We start from the raw sequence: 19,990 nt of genomic DNA on the forward strand, positions 1-19,990 counted from the left end.
GTTTGAAAATAGGGTAGGTATCTATTTTTCTGGTTTGTAAAGTATTTTATAAAATATAAAAAACCAACAAAACAGGAAACTACGGTCGGGTTTTCGGGTTTTTCACCCTTAAACCGGACCCTACACGAGAAAAGGTCGGATTTTTTAATCTCAAAACTGGCCCAACCCAAGACCCACCCTCATTGAACCCGACCCATGTATTTTTCGGGTCGGGTTGATGCGGGTCGGGCAAAACCCGACCCAAGCTGCAACCCTAGTCGTAGGGTCTTCGAGATGAAACATAAGGCACTGACTCCTCTAAAGATCCTCCAAAGGAGCTGACATCACTTCCTTGGGAAGATTACTTGTTTGACAGCTAGTATGGGTAGAACAGGCATTTATAACATTGTGGGGACTAACTGTTTTAACACGAGTGGAGTTCGCTAGCCTGCCCAGTAAGTCCCAACATGAATCCCGAGTGTGTTGGGATCTATCAGACTTGAGTTTTTCTTTATTTCCGCATCCCCCTTGAATGGATTATTTCCTCTAGTCTGCCCTCCATTCTGTCTGTTAACAGCAATGGCAGCCCTATCATTAACTACATGTTGCTGTCCCATAGCATTGCTATGACTCTCTTCACTTTGGAAGTATGAATATACAATATTAAGATTAAAAAGTCCATCTCTCCTAAGAATATGTACTCGTACTAACTCAAACTCATGACTCAGCCTTATACAAATATTAAGATTTAAAAGTTCAGCCATATAAAATATTAAGATTAAAAAGTTCATCTCTACTCCATTGAAAAAAATATATGAACATACAATATTAAGATTAAAGAGGGGATATGTTATCCGCACTACTGTTTTTTGATGAGGGCACTCCTCACTTTATTAAAAGTACGGTATGGCCCCCACCATACGATGATCCAAACCGTCCATTAGATGGGCCACAGCCTAAATAGGTTGTGCTCCAAAAATCATTTCCATAAGTTCAACCTAACCTTCCGATCTGAATGTTAGAGGGTTGATCCTAACCCTCTATAGATCGAAGAGTTGGGATGAACTTATGGAAATGATTTTTGGGCCACAACCTATTTAGGCAGTGGCCCATCTAATGGACGGCTTGGATCATCCTATGGTGCGGGCCATACTGTACTTTTAATAAAGTGAGGTGTGCCCTCATCAAAATACAGTAGTGCGGATAACATTTCTCATCTTCATCTCTACTAAGAATATGTACTCATACTAACTCAAACTCAGGACTCGGCCTTATACAATATTAAGATTAAAAAGTTCAGCCCTAAGGGGGGAAAAATCATCTCTACTAAGAATATATACTCGTGCTAACTCAAGATCAGGACTAAGCCCTCCCAAGGACTCAGCCCTCACAAGAACTGAAAATATATATTGCGTTTCAATATGTTTCTTGAACTACTCCATCTTCTGCAATTTCCCACTTGAACAATTGATAGTGGTCCAATTCCTCCCACATACTTTTTAAGAACAGAAAAGTAGTCAGCCAAGGTCTTTTTCCTGAGCTAAATGAGAGGGAGACTTCTGAAATTGATTCTCTCTAGCAATATTTTTTGTTGTGAATAGGTTTGAGCAATAGAGTCCCATATTTATTTGGATTTTTTAAAGAATAAAAATACACTACTGATCTAGGGTTGCATGGAATGCAAAAACCAAGCCATAAGTATAGAGTTCTCAACGTCCCATCAATCATAGGACATATCTTAATGGTCGGGTTGTTTGACTTTGCAAATTCAGATATCCCATATTACACCCCGACCAGCAATATAAAGCATAACACACTAGCAATATGTAGACTTGGATGGTTGCTATGGATGCCCATGATACACCCACCAACAGAATTACTTGTAAGTTGTAACAGCATACGTCTCCATGCTTTGACTGGTTACAGCCATCTTAAGCCAATAAATCTCATTGAGACCCTTACTATGGTACACCCAGAGGAATACTCCCCAATACCAGGTTGTGAAAACCCTAAAATGAATTATAGGCCTCAAAACCACTAGTCCATCAAGCAATCTTCAGCAATCCAAAACCACGAATAAAACAAGTGTGGTGATAGATACGGGAAGGAAAACGATGTTGACAATTCAATACTCATCCAATCATCATAAAACCACTTGGATCTTCAGAAATTTGAAACGATGTGACAAATACCAGCCAACATCACCATAGACAATCTACCAGCAGTCGAATAATCATATTTCACAGATCTGACTTTTTCAGTAACAGGGAAATGGATTTCATCATACCTGTTATGAAAAATCTCCAAAAATAATGAAAAAAATACCCATAAATCCTTTAAATCATCCTCTTCGACTTCATATAACACATATATAGGGTTTGGAGATTTGATCATACAGCTGCTTGCATCATATGTATGGTCAGATAAAAGAAAACACTATCACAAGGAAGCACTGGTCTTCAAACATGACTCTGACAGCAAGCAGAAAGAACTGAGACATAGATAGAAGAGTTTCCCCATATTCAGTCTTGTCATCTCCAATCTTTTTCATAGGAATAAGATGTTTCTCATCACAGAGAATAGTTTTTTTCTTTTGAGCTTTGCAACTTGGTTAAGTCACTTATGATACATACCTTTTTCCAGTGCAACCAACAAGTTTTGGGAAGAAAAATAAAACAACACGTTTCTCCAAGCTCATCAGGCAAATGGTTACTCGTAATTCACTTTAGAATTATTTAACAGAGAGAGAGACATAAATGCATGCATGCATATTCACATGGTATATACAAGAATATAAATCCTGGAGAAAGAAACCTAATCTGCCAAGGTGAAAACATAGAATAGAAAATTGCAGTTTCCCAAGCTTGTTGTTATGAGGACAACAGTTTATAGGAGAAAATTGAGTTTAACATATCAATGGATACGAAAAAAAACGAGTTAAAATAGTATAAAATCATTTTACCAGGATTATTATTAAGAACTCGCAAGGCGACAAGTGCATGTTCATGTTCACTAAACTCAACAAAAGCTACCCCACGGGAATGGTTCTTCGTAATAGCATTTGCTTTTTTGGAATCCTTCAAAAACTTAATCTGAATCACCAGTAAAAAATGTCAGGAAAAAAAAACTTAATATTTTAGAGCAGAAATTAAAAACAAATTCAATTCTTCAATGTTCCAAACCTGACGGATCACGGGCGTTTGTTTGCAAGCACGGGAAAGAACTGCATCTATACAAAGCTTCTTAAATTCACGTTCAGTCATTTCCTTCGGCAAATTGTATACAATGAGTCTTGTTCTAGAAATGTGATAATTTGAAGATTGAAGTTTAGCCATCTTTGTCCTTATCAACCTGTCAGTATATAGCTCGATTTATAAAGTCATCTAACGGAATTAAAAAACTCAAACAAGTACATACGGCATCACTTCAAGAAATGATTTTTGCAAGCATGCATAAGCACTTCATATTACTCCTATTTGCAAAGTAGAAACAGTATGAAAGCCCCAATATGAGAAATGTTGCAAGAGTCATATCAGTTGGCATTAGCCAGAACTGATAACAATCCAACTAACAATGGCATAAGTGTTGAAAAGAGCTACCATTCCAAAAAACAAAACAAAAAGTGTTTTATTTTTTTAAAAAGAGCTTGGCAACCATTACAGTTTGGCAAAAGAAATGTCAATAAACTTCTCAAACAGAAAGACCCCTCATCATGCCTGGCAACTAATAAAAAGATTCACAGAAGAAATGCCGTCAATCTTCTTGCATAAAATGACTCTTCTTCATTCTAACACCCCCCCCCCCCCCCCCAACGAAAAAAATCACGCACACTTCTCACCACCATTAAAATTAACTTATAGTGAAACTTGGGGTAAATTTCTTGATGAAGAGTACAGATAAGCCGGACCAGGGCATATCTAAATCACAGACAAAAAAACCCTATATCATCGTGGACCACCCCCCCGCCCCCCCAAAAAAAATCCCGAGTTGACTCCCTTTTCCCCTGACCACATTCCGCGTTTTGCCCTACGCAGTCAATAAAAACTCCTCTGACTCTCCCAAGTTATGTCCTCGGTCAACCGAGTACTCAGCCGTGTCACGCCAAGTCAACTATAATTTTCTTTGACCATGTATCATTACATATGAGAGGCATTGTCACTTTTGTAGGATGGTTTAATAAAAGATTAACAACAAAGTAGCCAAATATGAGTGCAAATATGTGTAACTTACACTTGGCGTTTTGACATATCATATGCCGATACACCTTCAGCAGCAGGTGACCCCTCAAGAATAACGCCTTCCTGTTGAAAAATAGAAAAAGGTTAAAAGGTTTCAGAATCACCTTTCTCCATACACAACAACACTCAAACAATAGGAACTGCAAAAAAAAGGAAACAAATGACCTTCGCAAGGTAAAGGTTACGAGGGTCATGGTCCTCATTCTTTTTCTTCTCGACCTCTATCTTGTGAGCAGAGTTCCTGTCCAGAGCCTTCAAGACAGTTAGTGTTCTCCCTTTCATAAGAATACCTACGCCAGATGTAGTGCTTGCGGCTGAAACCGCAGCATCTGCCGCACCCGTCGAACCAAATTTCAGAAATGCAGTTCCTCTTGGTCTCCTGCCCACCAAACACAACAAAATTATAGCAACAAATAAAAAAAGTTAAGTATTTAAGAGTGGCCTATGCTATCTACTAAACATAATGTGGATAAGAGAGTCCAATGGCCCTATTGCTAAGATTATAAGATCAATTACAATTTCACTTCAACATACTTGGTGACCTGATGAAGAACTGGATTGAATGATTGCACTTCCCCAAATACAGAAAATCTTTGCTTCACCTCCTCATTATCAATATCGAATGGGAGATTGCCAATGAAAACTGTTCTATCCAAATCATTGTTTTTCTCCATCGATGTATGAGTTGTCAGTTCCATTTTACTAGGATTTGCAGGCTTAGTCATACCAGAGTTTTTTCCAAGGTCAACAGATATCTTGGACTTGATATTGTTTACGTCAGGTAATTTTAGTTCCTCGTCACCCCTAGTAAACTTCGAAACATCAAGAGAAGGAAGGATTCCCTTCACAGAGGATGTGATCAAGTCATTAAGAACTTTCCTTGCAATGCCTGCCTCATCAAAATCCACTTCTCTGGGGAGAACACCATTCTCAGAGGTATCATAGTCTTCTTGGACAACATCGATTTCTACATTATGATCCGCTTTCCTGGCATTAACATCTACACCATCCTTTAAAGGTATGTCATCGCTATCAGTGTCACTCTCCTCATGTGTGTCATTCTGTTGACCTGAAAATAGAAAAACAGAAGAAATGTTAACACAAACAAATCATTATATAGTAAGAAAATTTATTATGTCATAGATTCAGTTGAATAATCTCATTATATTATGCCTGTAGATATAAGGGACTCAATCAAATAACAAACATCTAAAGATCAAGTACAAGTGTTGAAACATAAGACGCACAAAAAATAAGGCTAATATATTCATATCAAGGAGACAACTGACGCAACCAAATGAAAGGTTCAACTCCATCCTGTTATGTCATTAGAGCTCCCTTTTTATCTTTTCAAAAAAAAGTACAATGACCAATCACCCTCCAAGGACCCAAACTCTATGTCAATATGATGTAAACAGCTTTATACGACGTAAGTCATAACACCTTTCCATTTTTTTGTTCCAACTATTTCGGTCGAATTTCGGTCAGAAATAATGACGTGGAAGGAATTTAAAATCATGGTTCTACTCAAAATAGTTAATTTTTCAATATAAGATAAAAGCACCTTGCTGTGAACAGCAGTAAATTCCATTTTTCTGTATTATTCTCAGTTTACATGTGGATGCCATTCAAAAAAAAAGATAGGCATGTGGATGAATAAATATAGTTAGATGAACAAGTATGTCCCTTGGTTCTGTACAAATGCCACAAACGAATAATCCGGTACTCCAAACGGCAGGGAGATGATCCGTTATCGATTATCCACCATTCTGAAAGGGCAAACGGTTACATGGTTTTTTTGTGCTTCATTGTTCCATTCTCAACAATTATCTTTATTTTCAATAAATGCAGAGGTATAATGAAAGCAGATACAACTTACCATAAAGAAATACAACAGAAAAAGAGCATATAGATGGCAGAAAAATATGACATATAAATCATATAAGAAAACAAGACTTCAAACGAGCTGATGAAGTACATTGAGAGACATTAAAATAAACAACATTATGAAAGTTCACTACACAATTAATCCTTAACAAGCCAAACTTCAAAACAACCATGGATATCATTCTTAACTCAAAAACGGTTCATTCATGGGCAATAATAGGAAATAAAGAAATTCGAATTTCAAACTAACCAACAAGAAGGGAGCATATACTATCAGATAGTGCCATTAAAAAAAAGAGAGAGAAAACAATCCAATATAAGGGATATAAATTACCATCTTTTGTAGCACCAGTAGAATTAGAAGCAGTTGCATATATTTTCTTTGAAACAGCCCAATCAACAGCAACGGGTCTTTTGCCAATTTTTTTCCCATTAACCTTCAGAATGGCCTGAGAAAGAAAGTGTATCTGTTACTTGGAGAAACCCCATTAACTTACAATCCTAAATATAAATGACGGATTCCTCATCGTACATTTTCTGCATCTTGTTTGCATGTGAAGGCAACAAAAGCAAACCCTTTAGATAATCTGTGGGAGAAGAAAAACAAGTTTTCCTAAGAATTAATATAAGAAGTATTATAAGAGCTGTAAGAATCATGAATGAGGCACATACCCTTTCTCAGACATGTGTGGGATGGATACATCCCACACAAAGCCTGCAGGAGTAAACATATCTTTAATTGCTTTTACTGTAACCTGCATTAAATGTCAAATCATTGTTGAACCAAGCCACTTCCTTCAACAAAAGAATAGATGAAATTATATTACTATGGCAGAGAGCGACCTTGAAAGGCAGATTCCTAACAATAAGTCTCCACTTCCTTGTTTTGGAGCCCTGATTCGGAAGCACGCAAAAATAAATTGGAAGGTTAGCAGTACGATCTTCCCAGGTTTTAGACATCAACAATAAGATAAAACTAGCCATTCAAAAAATAATAATAAGATTAAACTACTCGGATCAGGACACTCAAAATGGATGGATTGATGATGGTAGATAGAGAGAATCAGGGTCCTTGCATGTCAGAGATAACTAACAACCTTGCATATAATGCACATTTCGAGACAAGGCGTAATTTGAAGGATCAAGATTAAAAAATGACATATGGAGAAGCAATAAGAAATTAAGAATATAATGTTTTTAAGTGAGTTTTAGGGTTTTGGGTTGTGGGCTACGTGGGCAATAGGCTGAAGCCTGACTATGGATTTCGACTATTCCTGTCACTTCAGCCTATTAGAAGATAGAATTCATCTGCATATTCATCTACACTATGAGCTCCTTGACTCAAGTTCTACATATTTTGATACAAGTGCAACAAATAGTTTTTGACAAAAAAATCTCCCTTAGTTACTTCTTCATCACTCTCATGAATGTATTGTTAGCTTTCCCATGCATTCTTGCCTTGAGTTGAGTTTTTCCCACCATGCCAACACATTCTTCCTAAGCTTGATGGCCATAATTTTCACTTCCTTATGATCCATCACTTCCTTTTAATCAAACAATCCTTCCACAGTACTCAACCAATCAATAAAATCACGAAATCAGGGATATCAACCTTCATACAAATCTCTCTCTAGGGCCTTTTTTTATGGAAATAGACAAATATGGGGTTTTATTCCCTCTTATCCGGCTCAACACACGGAGCGTGATGAAAGGAATGGTCAAAGTCTAGATCCCCCGAGGCGTGACTACTATCATCACGCTCACAGACTTCATAGTGATCTAGTTCATTCATAAGTTGCTGGACTTGCCTTCATAGTAGTTAATCTCTTTATCTCTCGCCTCTAAAGGAGGGTTTTAACAAATACCCCTATCCCGGGCTCTTCTTGCAGCATAAGCACACCATAGAACCACCAACCACCACAAAATCAATTTTAGGGGCCGTTTGGATACGCGGATTTTAGAATCTTGGATTTCCTCAAAATCCTGGATGGGAGACAAGAGAAGAAGGAGACCTTCCCTTTCGCTTCTCATTAGAATCTTGGATTAAGTAAGAAATCCAGGTTTTAGAATCTCTCCCCCAGCCTAAGATTTCTAAAGCCTGGAAACATGGGATGATCTACTCTCTTGCTGACGGAAAGAAGGGCGAGAAATCAGAAAACGCCGCCTCGTCTCCTTCTCAAGTTACAAGGGAAAAAAATAAAAAATAAATGTGTATAAGAAGCTACAGATACAAAGTTACCAGATAGATTATGTACAAGATATGCATATGATAACCTACAACGTTACAAGGGCAAAAACTACAAAATAAATGTGCATAAGAAGCTACACCTCCCCACCCAATTGGCGTGCCCAAACACATCCACCATTTATCTCTTGTTGATGGAACATGGCAACAGAAGCGCGTGCTGATTTAACACTGGTATAAAGCACAGTTGCAACATCATCATGGCATCCATCTCGAGCAAGACCTGATACAACCATTTTTAAACAATTAACTACACAATTTAAAAAAACTTTGCGTAAAACACCACAACACTCTCAATGCGGAGCGAGTTTAGATAATCCCAATAAGTTAAAACAGCTGACATAAGTAATGCAGACATATTTTTTAAGAGCAAAAGTATATGATTTCCATTGCTACAGCCCAAAATATATGATTTACATTGTTAGTAGACATGTTTTAAGGCATTTTTTACTATAACCCATAATTTTCAATACATTTCCCAGCCAACGGCACAAAAGTTTTAACCATTTGGAAAATATCTCCAAAATGTTCCTAAATACTGCACCAAACTTGTCTCAATGAAAATGCCCTTCCAGGCTTCAATCAATTCTAAATTCATGATTTTTTTTCCTACAAAGTCCTAGTGTCCCTCAAAAGTTTCTGGGTACTATGCATACCAAAGGGCATTTTTTTCAAAAAAGAAAAAATACAAGTTTAGCGGCTTTTGTATGTTAACATTACTATTTACTAGCACTTAGGGACTTGATGGAAATATTTTCAAAAGAGTTGAAATTTTTGTCATTTCAAAAAAAAAAGTTCAAAATTCTTTGCCAAGTCATGCTTCTTAGTGATTAATTATAGTATACCTTACAGATTATGAATTTATAGGTAAAAAAATCTCATACATAGTTGTAAGTGCGAGAAGCGAAAGCGAGAGCTGTCGGGAAGGAAGCTGAAAGCATCAAGGGACAAGGGCTGGGGAAGTGTCAAGGGAAGTGACGAGGGACAGTAAAGAAAAATGCTAGGGAAGCAGACAAGAAGGGCAGGAACTGAAAATTAAAAAAATAAATTAAATAACTGTAAAAAATTAGTGAAGCGGTGCGAGAAGTAGACGCAGGAAACGATGAATTTAGAAAAGAGAAAATGCGGTAAGCAAAAAGCAAAAAAGAAAGTAAAGAGGAAGCATCTGGGAAACATCACAGAAAGTCAACCTAAAAGCATGTAATAGCCTCATTAGAAGGAAACAAGGAGTATATAGAAAGACTAGGATTATTGTAGGTTAGCGAGGAAGGGTTAATCTAGGTAGGGATTAAAAGTAGCAAAGAAGACTTTGCGACTAATTAGAATTATGAGTTTTAGTGATTTATAGTTTCACATGTTTTATTCATGTAGATTTAATGTTATGTTTTTGGAAAAGATTTACATAAAATTCACTTGAAAATTAAGATGGGTTTTTAAGTTATGCGTTGCTTCAGCATTATCAAAAGGAGAAAACTGCCTTTTAGAAAGAAAAAATATCACCAAAATAAGAAGCATACTCTTAATTAAGAGGAAAAGTATAGGAAGCGTGTGAGAAGCACATTAGAAGCATGCTTCCCCTAAATTTGGGAAGCGAGAAGAACTTAGCTTCCGAACTGAGCTTCCCATCCAACTAGAAAGTTTCCAGTAAAAATGATCCCATATTCTAAACTAAATACTGCAGTTCATCAAAAGAAAGCACAAAAAGTTATGAACTACAAACACTATCAGAAAATGTAATTCCAGTTTTAATGCCACTCAATTCATTGAATCATTTGCCTCATCGCAGTATTTCAGATTATGAAACTTTAATAGTGAAATTGCTGTCCCAGATTTTAGCAAATGACATTAAGTTGAAATATATATATATATATATATATATATATATATATATATATATATATAACAAATATTGCATATGTTGCAAGGAGTAATTATTAAGAACTGCTAATATGTGACTTCAAAGTTGGTGGATTAAAATAGCCCAATGACCAGGTTGAAATATTTATAAAAAAAAGGAAAGACCATAGAAATGGCATGCTAAATGTGGGTGTGCAAATCTGACAATTGGGGCATCAATTAGAAAAATATCCTACCATCATCAGGTAGTCAAAATACCACCACAACCACGAACAATCAAGAAAGGTTAAAACAACTTGAAAGTGTGATCTTAGTAATCAAAATCTTCCAACCACAGTGCCGCTCTTGTTCCCAACACCAAAGCACCTCTTTTCCAATCATAGCCTATATGCTACCATGATTCTATGAAGACCAACTGTAACAATCAGTTTCGAACGAGTTGAAGTTAATAATATTTCCTAACCATTAACAAAAAGTTAATAATATTTCCTAGTCTAAAAATTATTGGGTTCTATAAAAATAATCACTAAATGGGTTGAATCTTTAATACTTCTTTTTACCATGTTTGCTTATGTTTTCTTTTTTTTACTCAAATCCAAAGTTTCAAAATTTTAACTCAACGAAGACTCGACCATGATAAAGAGGGAGTGGACTCAGGTTAGTCAAGGATTGATGCATCCAATTTTTCAATAACTCGGGCAAGTCAATGGAGATTTGATTGACTTGGTAGGCCAAACCTCGAACATGGATGAGAACTCAATCAGATAAAGGGAGTTGACTCGGATGAGTCCAAGATTTACATCGGGAGTTTTTAAACATTGCCCAAATTAACTCCGACAAAAAATGGTGGCATCACTGCGACGAATGCAGGAGCCATGGCTAACAAAGGCCAAATCTCAAAACTGTGATACAATTTAACATGAATACTAATAATTGTGATACCAGCGTGAGCCATGACGCACCAAGGATTGGGATGCATGGGGCCACAGCCCACCAGAGAGCAACCCTTAAGTAACATGTAGAGATATCCTTTTTATTTAAAGGTTATTTCAGTTGGACATAAAACGGTATTATTTATCTTAAAGTACCGAGCTAAAGTGAGGGATAATTATGTCTTTTAACCCAGCTTTATAAAAGGTTATAAAAGAGGGGGGGGGGGGGGGGGGGGGGGGGAACCCACGTATTATGGATAACTGTATGGATACGTAAACTGATATGCAATTGATATTTGGAATCATCCTACCTGTGGACAATGACTTACTTTAATATGACATTCTTAGGGTGCCCATGCTAAATCTAATGAAGTTTTGACCCTTTTTTAATGAAAAGTAGTTTTGACCTTCTTATAAAATGTCACACAAGATGGCACCAAGGTTTTCAGTTTCTGTCATCAGTGAAACAGAAAATTTTGGTTTCTGTACATAATTTTGGCCGAAATCTTGTAAACTCACGGAACCATTTCAGTACGAAATCACATCCAAGATCATGGTAAGATTCATCACTGGTTTTCTTTTTTATTTTTTCCATTTTTTAAAATATCTTAAAAGAATCCTGTTGCTCTCTTTTCTTCGAGTAGAGCATTTTTTGTCAGGGTTTCTGTCAAAATGTCGACATTCGATAAAAAAAACTATGTTTTTTTATTTGAAACATTCACGTTTCGCATATTTCTACCGAAACATTAACAAAATCCCCGAATTTGGGGGAAAATCTGGTATTTTTCCAAATCTAAGTGGATTTCATTTCGGTAGCAACCAAAATCGAAATATTTCGGCCGAAATGAAATGTCCAACCAAAATTTAAAACCATGGATGACACATACATGTCCACATTCAATATAAATACTTATGATATGTACCCACGATGTTTGGGTAAGGTACGGAATCTTTTGATTAGATCTTACAATTTTTCACAAAAAGGGGAAAAATCATGTGTGGAATGGGGAGATGCTATGCAAAGGTGGAGAATCTCTAACATGGGGATCTTCCACTCAAAAAATGAACAAAAACCACAAGTGGAAGATGTCATTGCACGTATCGTATCGGCGAATATATACTTATACCACAAATACAATTGTTATATATATATATATATATATATATATATATATATATATATATATATGAGAAAAGGGTTCATGCGCTCGAGCATAGATAGCTTATATGCGCTCGAGTGCATGAAACGAGGGTGGGGGCACATTGTTGGGGTGATCCTAAACATTCATTTGAAAGTTCCCATCATGGATGAGGTGTGTACCAAAAATCAGCTTCATTGGATAATCATAGGGTGTCCATTTGTGAGGGTGAAAATGGACAGTTACTATTTGTCCACTAATCTGCCCATTTTTTTACCCCACAAATGGACACCCTAAGATGATCCAATGGAGATGATTTTTGGTGGACACCCTATCCATGAAAGGGCCTTTCAAATGAATGCTTTGGATCCCCCCAACAATGTGGGCCCACTCCTATTTTTGCACTCGAGCGTAGATAAGCTTATCTGCGCTCGAGCGCAGAAACCCTTTACTCTCTCTCTCTCTCTCTCTCTCTCTCTCTCTCTCTCTCTCTCTCTCTATATATATATATATATATATATATATATATATATATATATATATATATATATCCCCATGCGATGCACGGACCGACAAAGAACTGTACGGACCACATCATAGGTTGATCCAAACCGTCCATGTGATGGAACACAACATCAATAGGCTGTGCCCGTAGAATCATTTCCATAGGCTGATCCTAGCCCTCCAATCTATAGAGGTTTCCATAATTAAAAAAGCATGAATGAGGGGGGCAGGATTGAAATTATGTGGCTTTAATGGGTGCCTTTGTTAAAAAGCATAAAGAAGGGGGTAGGATTGAAAATATGTGGGTTGAATGGGTGCCTTTGTTAAAAAAAGTCAAAAAAAGTGATGTGTAATTCTCATAGAATTTTGGGAGAAATTCAAATAATTCTCTCCTTTTCTCTTCTGCTATATATATATATATATATATATATGGTCGATACCATATCGATATAGGCACGTTATATCCTTAAACAGCAATATCGATCCCATCACATTTGGATACGTATCTGGGTCGACTGATATGGGTACATGCATCCATATCGATCTCAGCACATATGAATACGTATCTGTCTCGGCCAATATGGATACATAAACCGATACACAATTGATACTTTGAATCATCCTAGCAGTGGACTATGACTAAATGTATTATGAAATTCTTAGGGTCCCCATGCTGAATCTAGTGCAGTCTTGATGCAGGACAATACATTAACAAGGGAATTAAAGTTTTTTTGCAAAAGAAGCTATTGAAGCTTGGAACTTCTTCTCTTCTCTCTTCTTGGTAGCTTGGAGCCATTCTTCTCAATCCCCTCTCATCTTCTCACTTCTATTCTCCTCTCAAATCAGCCATAAACAAGTCATTAGTTCTTCAATTTTTGTGTGTTCTTGAACCCTAAAATACAAAAACCCAAAATCCAAATATCTTCTACACCCTCCTCCTTTGTGATGTCCCCATCAAGTCTTGACCGTTTTTTGAATGCAATGTACTTTTGACCTTATTATAAAATATCATATATGATACCACATGGCTACATTCAACATAAATACTTATGATGCTCATCCTAACAGATCATAATCTAGACACATCACCAAGAAATCAACCTTAACGACAGTACATATCAATAATGACATAAATAGGCATAAGAAAAAAGAAAACAGAGGTTACTAACCATGGCGCTCAATCTCTTCTTTCGGTAGAGGATAAGATACAGAACAAACATTGCCAGCTTCACGTGCACGACGAAACACTTCAGCCGCCATATCAGCACTAAGACCACCAAATACTACTGTTCTAGCAACCCTACATAATATCAAAGAAAATTGCATCATGATATGGGGATTCTAATGGCCTTGGATTGACTAATGACCTTCGATTGACATCATAATTGGCAGTGCTTGAAGAATAAGATGACATTCTTATGATAGCACAAGTGGGAAAAAATTTACGAAGCTAGTTGCAACTTGCAACTGGGTACTTTAACCTGGTCAGAAATGGACCCGGCAAGTTACAAGCAAGGATTAAAATTTCGGTTTCGGTACCAGTTTCGGACCCTGAAATTTTGAAATTTCGGTCGAAATCTGGTACAAAATTCTAAACCAATATTTTATTCAATATTAAATTTTGGCCGGAATTACCGAAATAATTTCGGTCTAAATTTCAGTGAAATATTAAATTAATTTAAAAAAAAAAACAGATTTTTTGGGTCAAATTTCGGAAAAACTGAAATTTCGGCCGAAATAAATGACCATTTCGGTTTTTGGTGGTTTCGGTGTCGGTCTCCACCAAAATCCGAAATTTAAAACCATGGTTACAAGTCAATTTAAAAATAAAAATTATTATTATGAAAGCACGGCTAGGAAGAAATTTTACAAAGCTAGTTGAAACTAGGTACTCTAACCAGGTCAGACAGATCCGGCAAGTTACAAGTCAATCGGAAAAAGATAGAGAATTAATTAACAAAGGCAAAAGGCAAACATTCACTGCACAACTCGTGATAAAAATAAAACAAAAACAAAAAAAAATGGATTTGAACACATTTGAGTTCATACAAAAATATTTGCAAAGGAGCATTAAATATACTCCTAACCCTAGTATTGCTCCTAAAAGTTCTCGAGATCGGATTTGCGAGCCCTAGGTTTGCACTATTTCCTCGGCGAACACCCCTAGCGAGGAGCTCCCCCATTTTCAACAAAACAGATGGAAGGGTAAAAATACACGAAGTCCGAGATGTAAACTGAGCCACAGATAGCAATTTTCTACAGATACTAATAACAAGATTAAGGTCTGGACATGAATCGACGCGAAGGAAGAAGATTGGATTACATCATGCATGTTAGAAGCTTCCACAAATCTTGTTGTAAAAGCCTCAGACAAATCTGATAAAATCAGGACAAATATCACTATCAAGAAAGGGAAGGTTCATAACTTCTCATCCCCATCTGATTTGGAGGGGGTTCCACCTGCTGATTTCAGAGGTATTAGACTGACATCAACAAATCTGCTCCTTTTAGGCCCAAAGTTTCAACGCTCTCTCTCTCTCTCTCTCTCTCTCTCTCTCTCTCTCTCTCTCTCTCTCTCTCTCTCTCTCTCTCTCTCTCTCTCTCATCTTTCTTTGTGCATAGTAGAGGGTTCTTGGGGCTAAAGTTTCAACCCTCTCTCAACAAAGTTTCAAACCTTTCTCTCATCTTTCTTTGTGCATAGTACAGAGGGTTCTCGGGGCTACTGAGGGCATGCGTGAATCAAGAACATACTGTCACACATCTGAAAAGTTTGGGAGTTGGTTAAAGGAGAAATATGAGTCAGTATATTGTTACCAACAAAAGCAGATTCATCACCTAAGCATTATATTTTACTTGAAGAGTAGGCAAAGGTCAACGATGCATCAGTTCTAATAACAGGACAGCATATGTGAAAGAATAACAAATTCATTTCATTGATTGATCAATTTGGTTTAAACACTGTGGGTAGAAGCGTAAATAATGATTAATGAAGAGTGAAATTTATGACCAGAAAGCAATGCGAAAGTTTTTTTTTTTCCTAAAAACACATTCTTAGTTTATTTACACAAGTGTTTATTAACTTTAATAATTAATACAAATGATTACATTATTTTACTAACGATAACTTATTTCTATTTCTCCAACCATATTGTTTAATTAGTGCCCGCTTGTTTACTTCACATAAAGAACAACCCTTCACCCATAATGAGGCTCACCATACTCATTGATTAGCCTTCCGCAACCAAAAGATATAATGTATAATTAATGTCATAACAAGAAATGTTCACAAGATGAAAGAAAGGTGTCATTACCTCTGCTTTTCTGAATAATCCCCTTTATCAGTTGGTTCAGAACAAGGTACCATTTCTTTCTTGGGAGCCTTGGACACTCCTGATGCTTTGAAAGTGTCAACACAAACAACATAAATATTGAACAACCAAAGGAAAAAGGCACAAAACAAAATGAAATCAGACACGATTGTATTTTTTTTTAAAGTCTTTTCCTTGGCGCCCGTTGCACCGGGGTTCGTTTTTTAATTGTAAAGTTAGATTTTGGAAACTTTAATGAGACACCATTGTATTACCACTAGTTTTTTGCATGTCTGAAACCTCCTCATGTTTGATTACCCTCTCAGAAAGACCAACTGCCTCATCCTTCACCTTGGAATCATCTGCCTCCACTGCCAACATGCTAAGACTAATAAAGATGAGAAGGAAAATTATAAACTAGATAAGCCAACAAAATTACAAGCAATAGATCACATAAGCTTGGATAATAGCGAAAGCAAAATAGTAAATTAGTAACCATGATTTTCCTTTGAACGACGGAGCTCAAGAGGAAGACGATGCATTGCAAGTTTAACTCGAATTTTTCTAGCACCAATAAATGCTCCGTCTTTTAGCTGAATGGCACGTTCAGCATCTTCTGTTACAGCACTGCAAAGGGGTACAAATCAGCCAGAGATGGGTTTTTTTTTTTCCCCTTTTGTTTTGCAAGAGAACTATAAGCTTTAGCAGTCAGAGATTATGCAACAATAATGTGGACCACAAAAAACAAAAGAGCAAACAGAAGTTAAAAAGGATGTAGTAGGATTTGCCAAGTTTACTATTCCGATATTTTTATTCGAAATGGTAAAGAAAAAAATATTGAAATGAAGAAAACTAAAGCTTAAACAGGGGACAGAGTTTGCCCCTAATGCAATAACACTCTCAACGACCTTGCTAATGATACCAGGCAACCAGGCTCCATAGGCCAACTGACTTTCTAGTCGCACAGCAAATCACGTTCCTAGAGTGCCCTTCAACTACCAGACTCCCATGCAGCTCCCGCACAAGCAATCTGAGTCCAGTCAGAAGTGCCAATGCCTCGGCCTCCTTCCATCCAACCAGCCCAGAGAAAACAAGGGATATTTCCCCCACCTGATTTCTAAACACCCAATCAATGTACGCAGCACCGTCACAGTTCAGTTTGAGGATGTTAGGATTGGGAGATGTCCATCAAGATCTGATTTGGTATTTTGAAACTCTGTCTTGGTAAACCGTCCATTTTTTATAAAGATCTTGAACGGAATAGCCCGTAAGCTCCTTTCTAGAGATGGCCCAGCAACACAAGCTGCTCTTGATGCTTCCAAATACACCGCTAGAAGTGGAAATTTTTCATTAAAGATGCAACTAATTCAGCCTTCCAAATCCGCTACACAAATTTAGCTAGCAATATCTATGCAAGAACAAAGTTCAGTTTTGAAATCATCCTGTACTGTACAATATTCTACCTGCTATATGTGGTTTCACATGAAATTTTAAAAACAAAAAATGCAAGCAATATATTAAAGGAAAAAAGGTTAAAAAAAGGGCGATGATATTTTCACCCCCCCCCCCCCCCTTAAGTAAGCATTCGCCCCCCTTTTAACGTGATTTGACATCACAAAGCCTTAAAGTTGCCCACTGTTCACGTTATAAGGAGGCAAATGCGTACTGCAGGGGGGATGAAAATATCATCGCCCAAAAAAAACATGCCCATAAATATGGCATGTAATATCATATAATAATGATAGCCCAGGTTCAGTTCTTAATTATGTGAAACAACCAATTACTCCAAAAGCTTTAGCTGTTGGGGATGGCGCTATTTAATCTTTTATACTTTAACACTCCCCCTCACATGTGGCCCCTCTTTTTAGGGTTGGCCTACACGTGGCACATGTAGCCATTATATGTGGATTTTTTATATCAAGGAGTTTAGAAACCAGGACCTTTCTCTGATACCATGTGAAACAACCAATTACTCCAAAAGCTTAAGCTGTTGGAGATGGCGCTATTTAATCTTTCATACTTTAACAAATTCAAAAATATAAAGAACAAAATAGTTTAACAGAAAGAAATTATTGTTGAAAAGCGTAAGATTTTCTCTAGAAACCTTAGTAGAATAATTGGAAAAAAATTGGTAAGATCTTGGAGAGAGCTATTATGATCGATTCTTTAAATGGTGTCCAGATTTAATCTCTGGCTGGATTGGCCCTTCGTTTGAATTTTAATGAAGTCCCTGGAAACCCTGATATTTGGTTTTTGCCCCGAGTTGAATACTGAAACTTAACTTTGACAGTAATAGCAAAGTTCTTACACTCCCCACATTCGTAACTAGCCAAGCTAGTGAAGCACAACAATGCATTGAGGTTGAAAAAGAGATGGAACAACATGTGCAGAGAATGGAGCATTGCAAAGTGATTAAAACATAAGGTAGATGAGGGAAAGAACAAGTGCAATATCCAAGGGATGAGCCAAGACGTGAAAAGAAAAGAGGTGGAAATCATGTAAGGGGGGAAAGAGTTCACTCTCATGAAAATGGGCCCCACATGTTATTCCATAGGATAGGATGGCATTTTATGTCAAAGGTTTATTTGAGTAGAGGGCATACTCATTGTTATGTATTTTCTTTTCTTTTAAGTTAGGTAAGATAGGGTCCACTGGTTTTGTTTTAAGTATTACGTTGTACGTCAAGTTCGGAAGGGGCCTACCCAGTTTATAAGTCACTTAAGCTAAAGAGGGAGCGTACCTTTATTAACTTGCATACTTTATAAAGGGGAAGTTCATGAGTTGGGGAGAGAATAGAAATCATTTATTTTTTTAGGAGTTGGGAGGACATTAAGTAGGAATAAATAAAAGTCGTGGGCTTTGGGAAAAAAGGAGCAATTTGGTTTAGTGGGTTTTAGGGTTTATTTAGGGTGCCCAAGGGGATATATATTGAAGGGGGCCGACTTTTTTTGAGAAGAAATAAAGGACTGTATTCTTTTGTTGTGTGCAGAATTTTAAGACTTGGAGATAGAATATTCGGGAGGGGGGGGAGAGAGAGAGAGAGAGAGAGAGAGAGAGAGCGCTTCAAATATTGGGATTTCTTCAAGAGCAGAGGTACGGATAGCTATGGCCGTAATCATCGTTAGATATGGATTTCAATATCATGTTGGGCTTGCGACTGTTTTTTGTTGACCCAATGATTATCCCGGCCTTACGCTATGTATGGGGTGGTCATCCAAAGGCATATGGGACATGATTATTGAAAGAGTGGAGAGAAGATGCAAATCAAAAATAAGAGATAAGAGAAGACTTGCACCCTAGAAGAAAAATCTGTTTCTTTCACTCGGGAAAGAATCACGCTCATCGGGGTGAGGCTTGACAACATTCCTATTTACTTTATGTCAATGTTTCAGTGAGACTTGCACCCTAGAAGAAAAATCGCACGCTCATCAAGGTGAGGCCCGCCAACAATCCTATTTACTTTGTGTCAATGTTTCGATTCCCAAGTTCAGTTATCAATAGGTAGAATCAGCTATGGAGGAATTTTTTGTGAAATGATAAGGAGGATAACAGGAAATTCCATTTGATTTCGTGGAAGAAGGTCAATCGGTCTAAGGCTCAAGGCGGAATCGACATCAATCGCTACCAGCAGTGAATAATGCTTTACTGAAGAAATGGCTTTGGAAATTTGGGGAGGAGACTAATAAGATCTGGAGAACGATGGTTGCTAACAAGTATGGATCGAGATGTGGGGGATGGGAGATAGTGGATACGTTTAAATGGAAAGGTAACGGTTTGTAGGGATATCACTAAGGTATCAGTACATTGCCAAAACGGCACATGTTTCAAAGTTGGGTGCTACAGGAGAATTAGATTCTGGTTGGACCATTCGTACGACTCAAATGACCTTATTGTTGATTCT

General features: G+C 37.2%; 1 protein-coding gene across 2 annotated transcripts in view; it reads right to left on the minus strand.

The window, feature by feature from the left end:
* LOC143848775 (RNA-binding (RRM/RBD/RNP motifs) family protein) overlaps positions 1-19,990 on the minus strand; it is a 30,734-nt gene that overhangs the window by 5,334 nt on the left and 5,410 nt on the right. Inside the window, exons 5-18 of one of the 2 annotated variants that reach the window (XM_077357823.1) lie at positions 16,586-16,716; positions 16,365-16,460; positions 16,093-16,171; positions 13,951-14,081; positions 8,433-8,572; positions 6,948-6,998; positions 6,777-6,859; positions 6,637-6,691; positions 6,439-6,553; positions 4,752-5,286; positions 4,383-4,596; positions 4,210-4,280; positions 3,162-3,330; positions 2,942-3,071 (exon numbers count right to left, since the gene is read on the minus strand). In XM_077357823.1, the coding sequence (XP_077213938.1) occupies positions 2,942-3,071; positions 3,162-3,330; positions 4,210-4,280; positions 4,383-4,596; positions 4,752-5,286; positions 6,439-6,553; positions 6,637-6,691; positions 6,777-6,859; positions 6,948-6,998; positions 8,433-8,572; positions 13,951-14,081; positions 16,093-16,171; positions 16,365-16,460; positions 16,586-16,716 (2,000 nt within the window). Of the gene's footprint in view, positions 1-2,941; positions 3,072-3,161; positions 3,331-4,209; positions 4,281-4,382; positions 4,597-4,751; positions 5,287-6,438; positions 6,554-6,636; positions 6,692-6,776; positions 6,860-6,947; positions 6,999-8,432; positions 8,573-13,950; positions 14,082-16,092; positions 16,178-16,364; positions 16,461-16,585; positions 16,717-19,990 lie in introns of both variants that reach the window. The other variant, XM_077357825.1, reaches the window with a different exon arrangement.

This window comes from Tasmannia lanceolata, unplaced genomic scaffold (assembly GCF_043159265.1).
Source record: "Tasmannia lanceolata isolate RefF3 unplaced genomic scaffold, GAP_Taslan_0.1 ptg000016l, whole genome shotgun sequence".
NCBI lineage: Eukaryota > Viridiplantae > Streptophyta > Magnoliopsida > Canellales > Winteraceae > Tasmannia > Tasmannia lanceolata.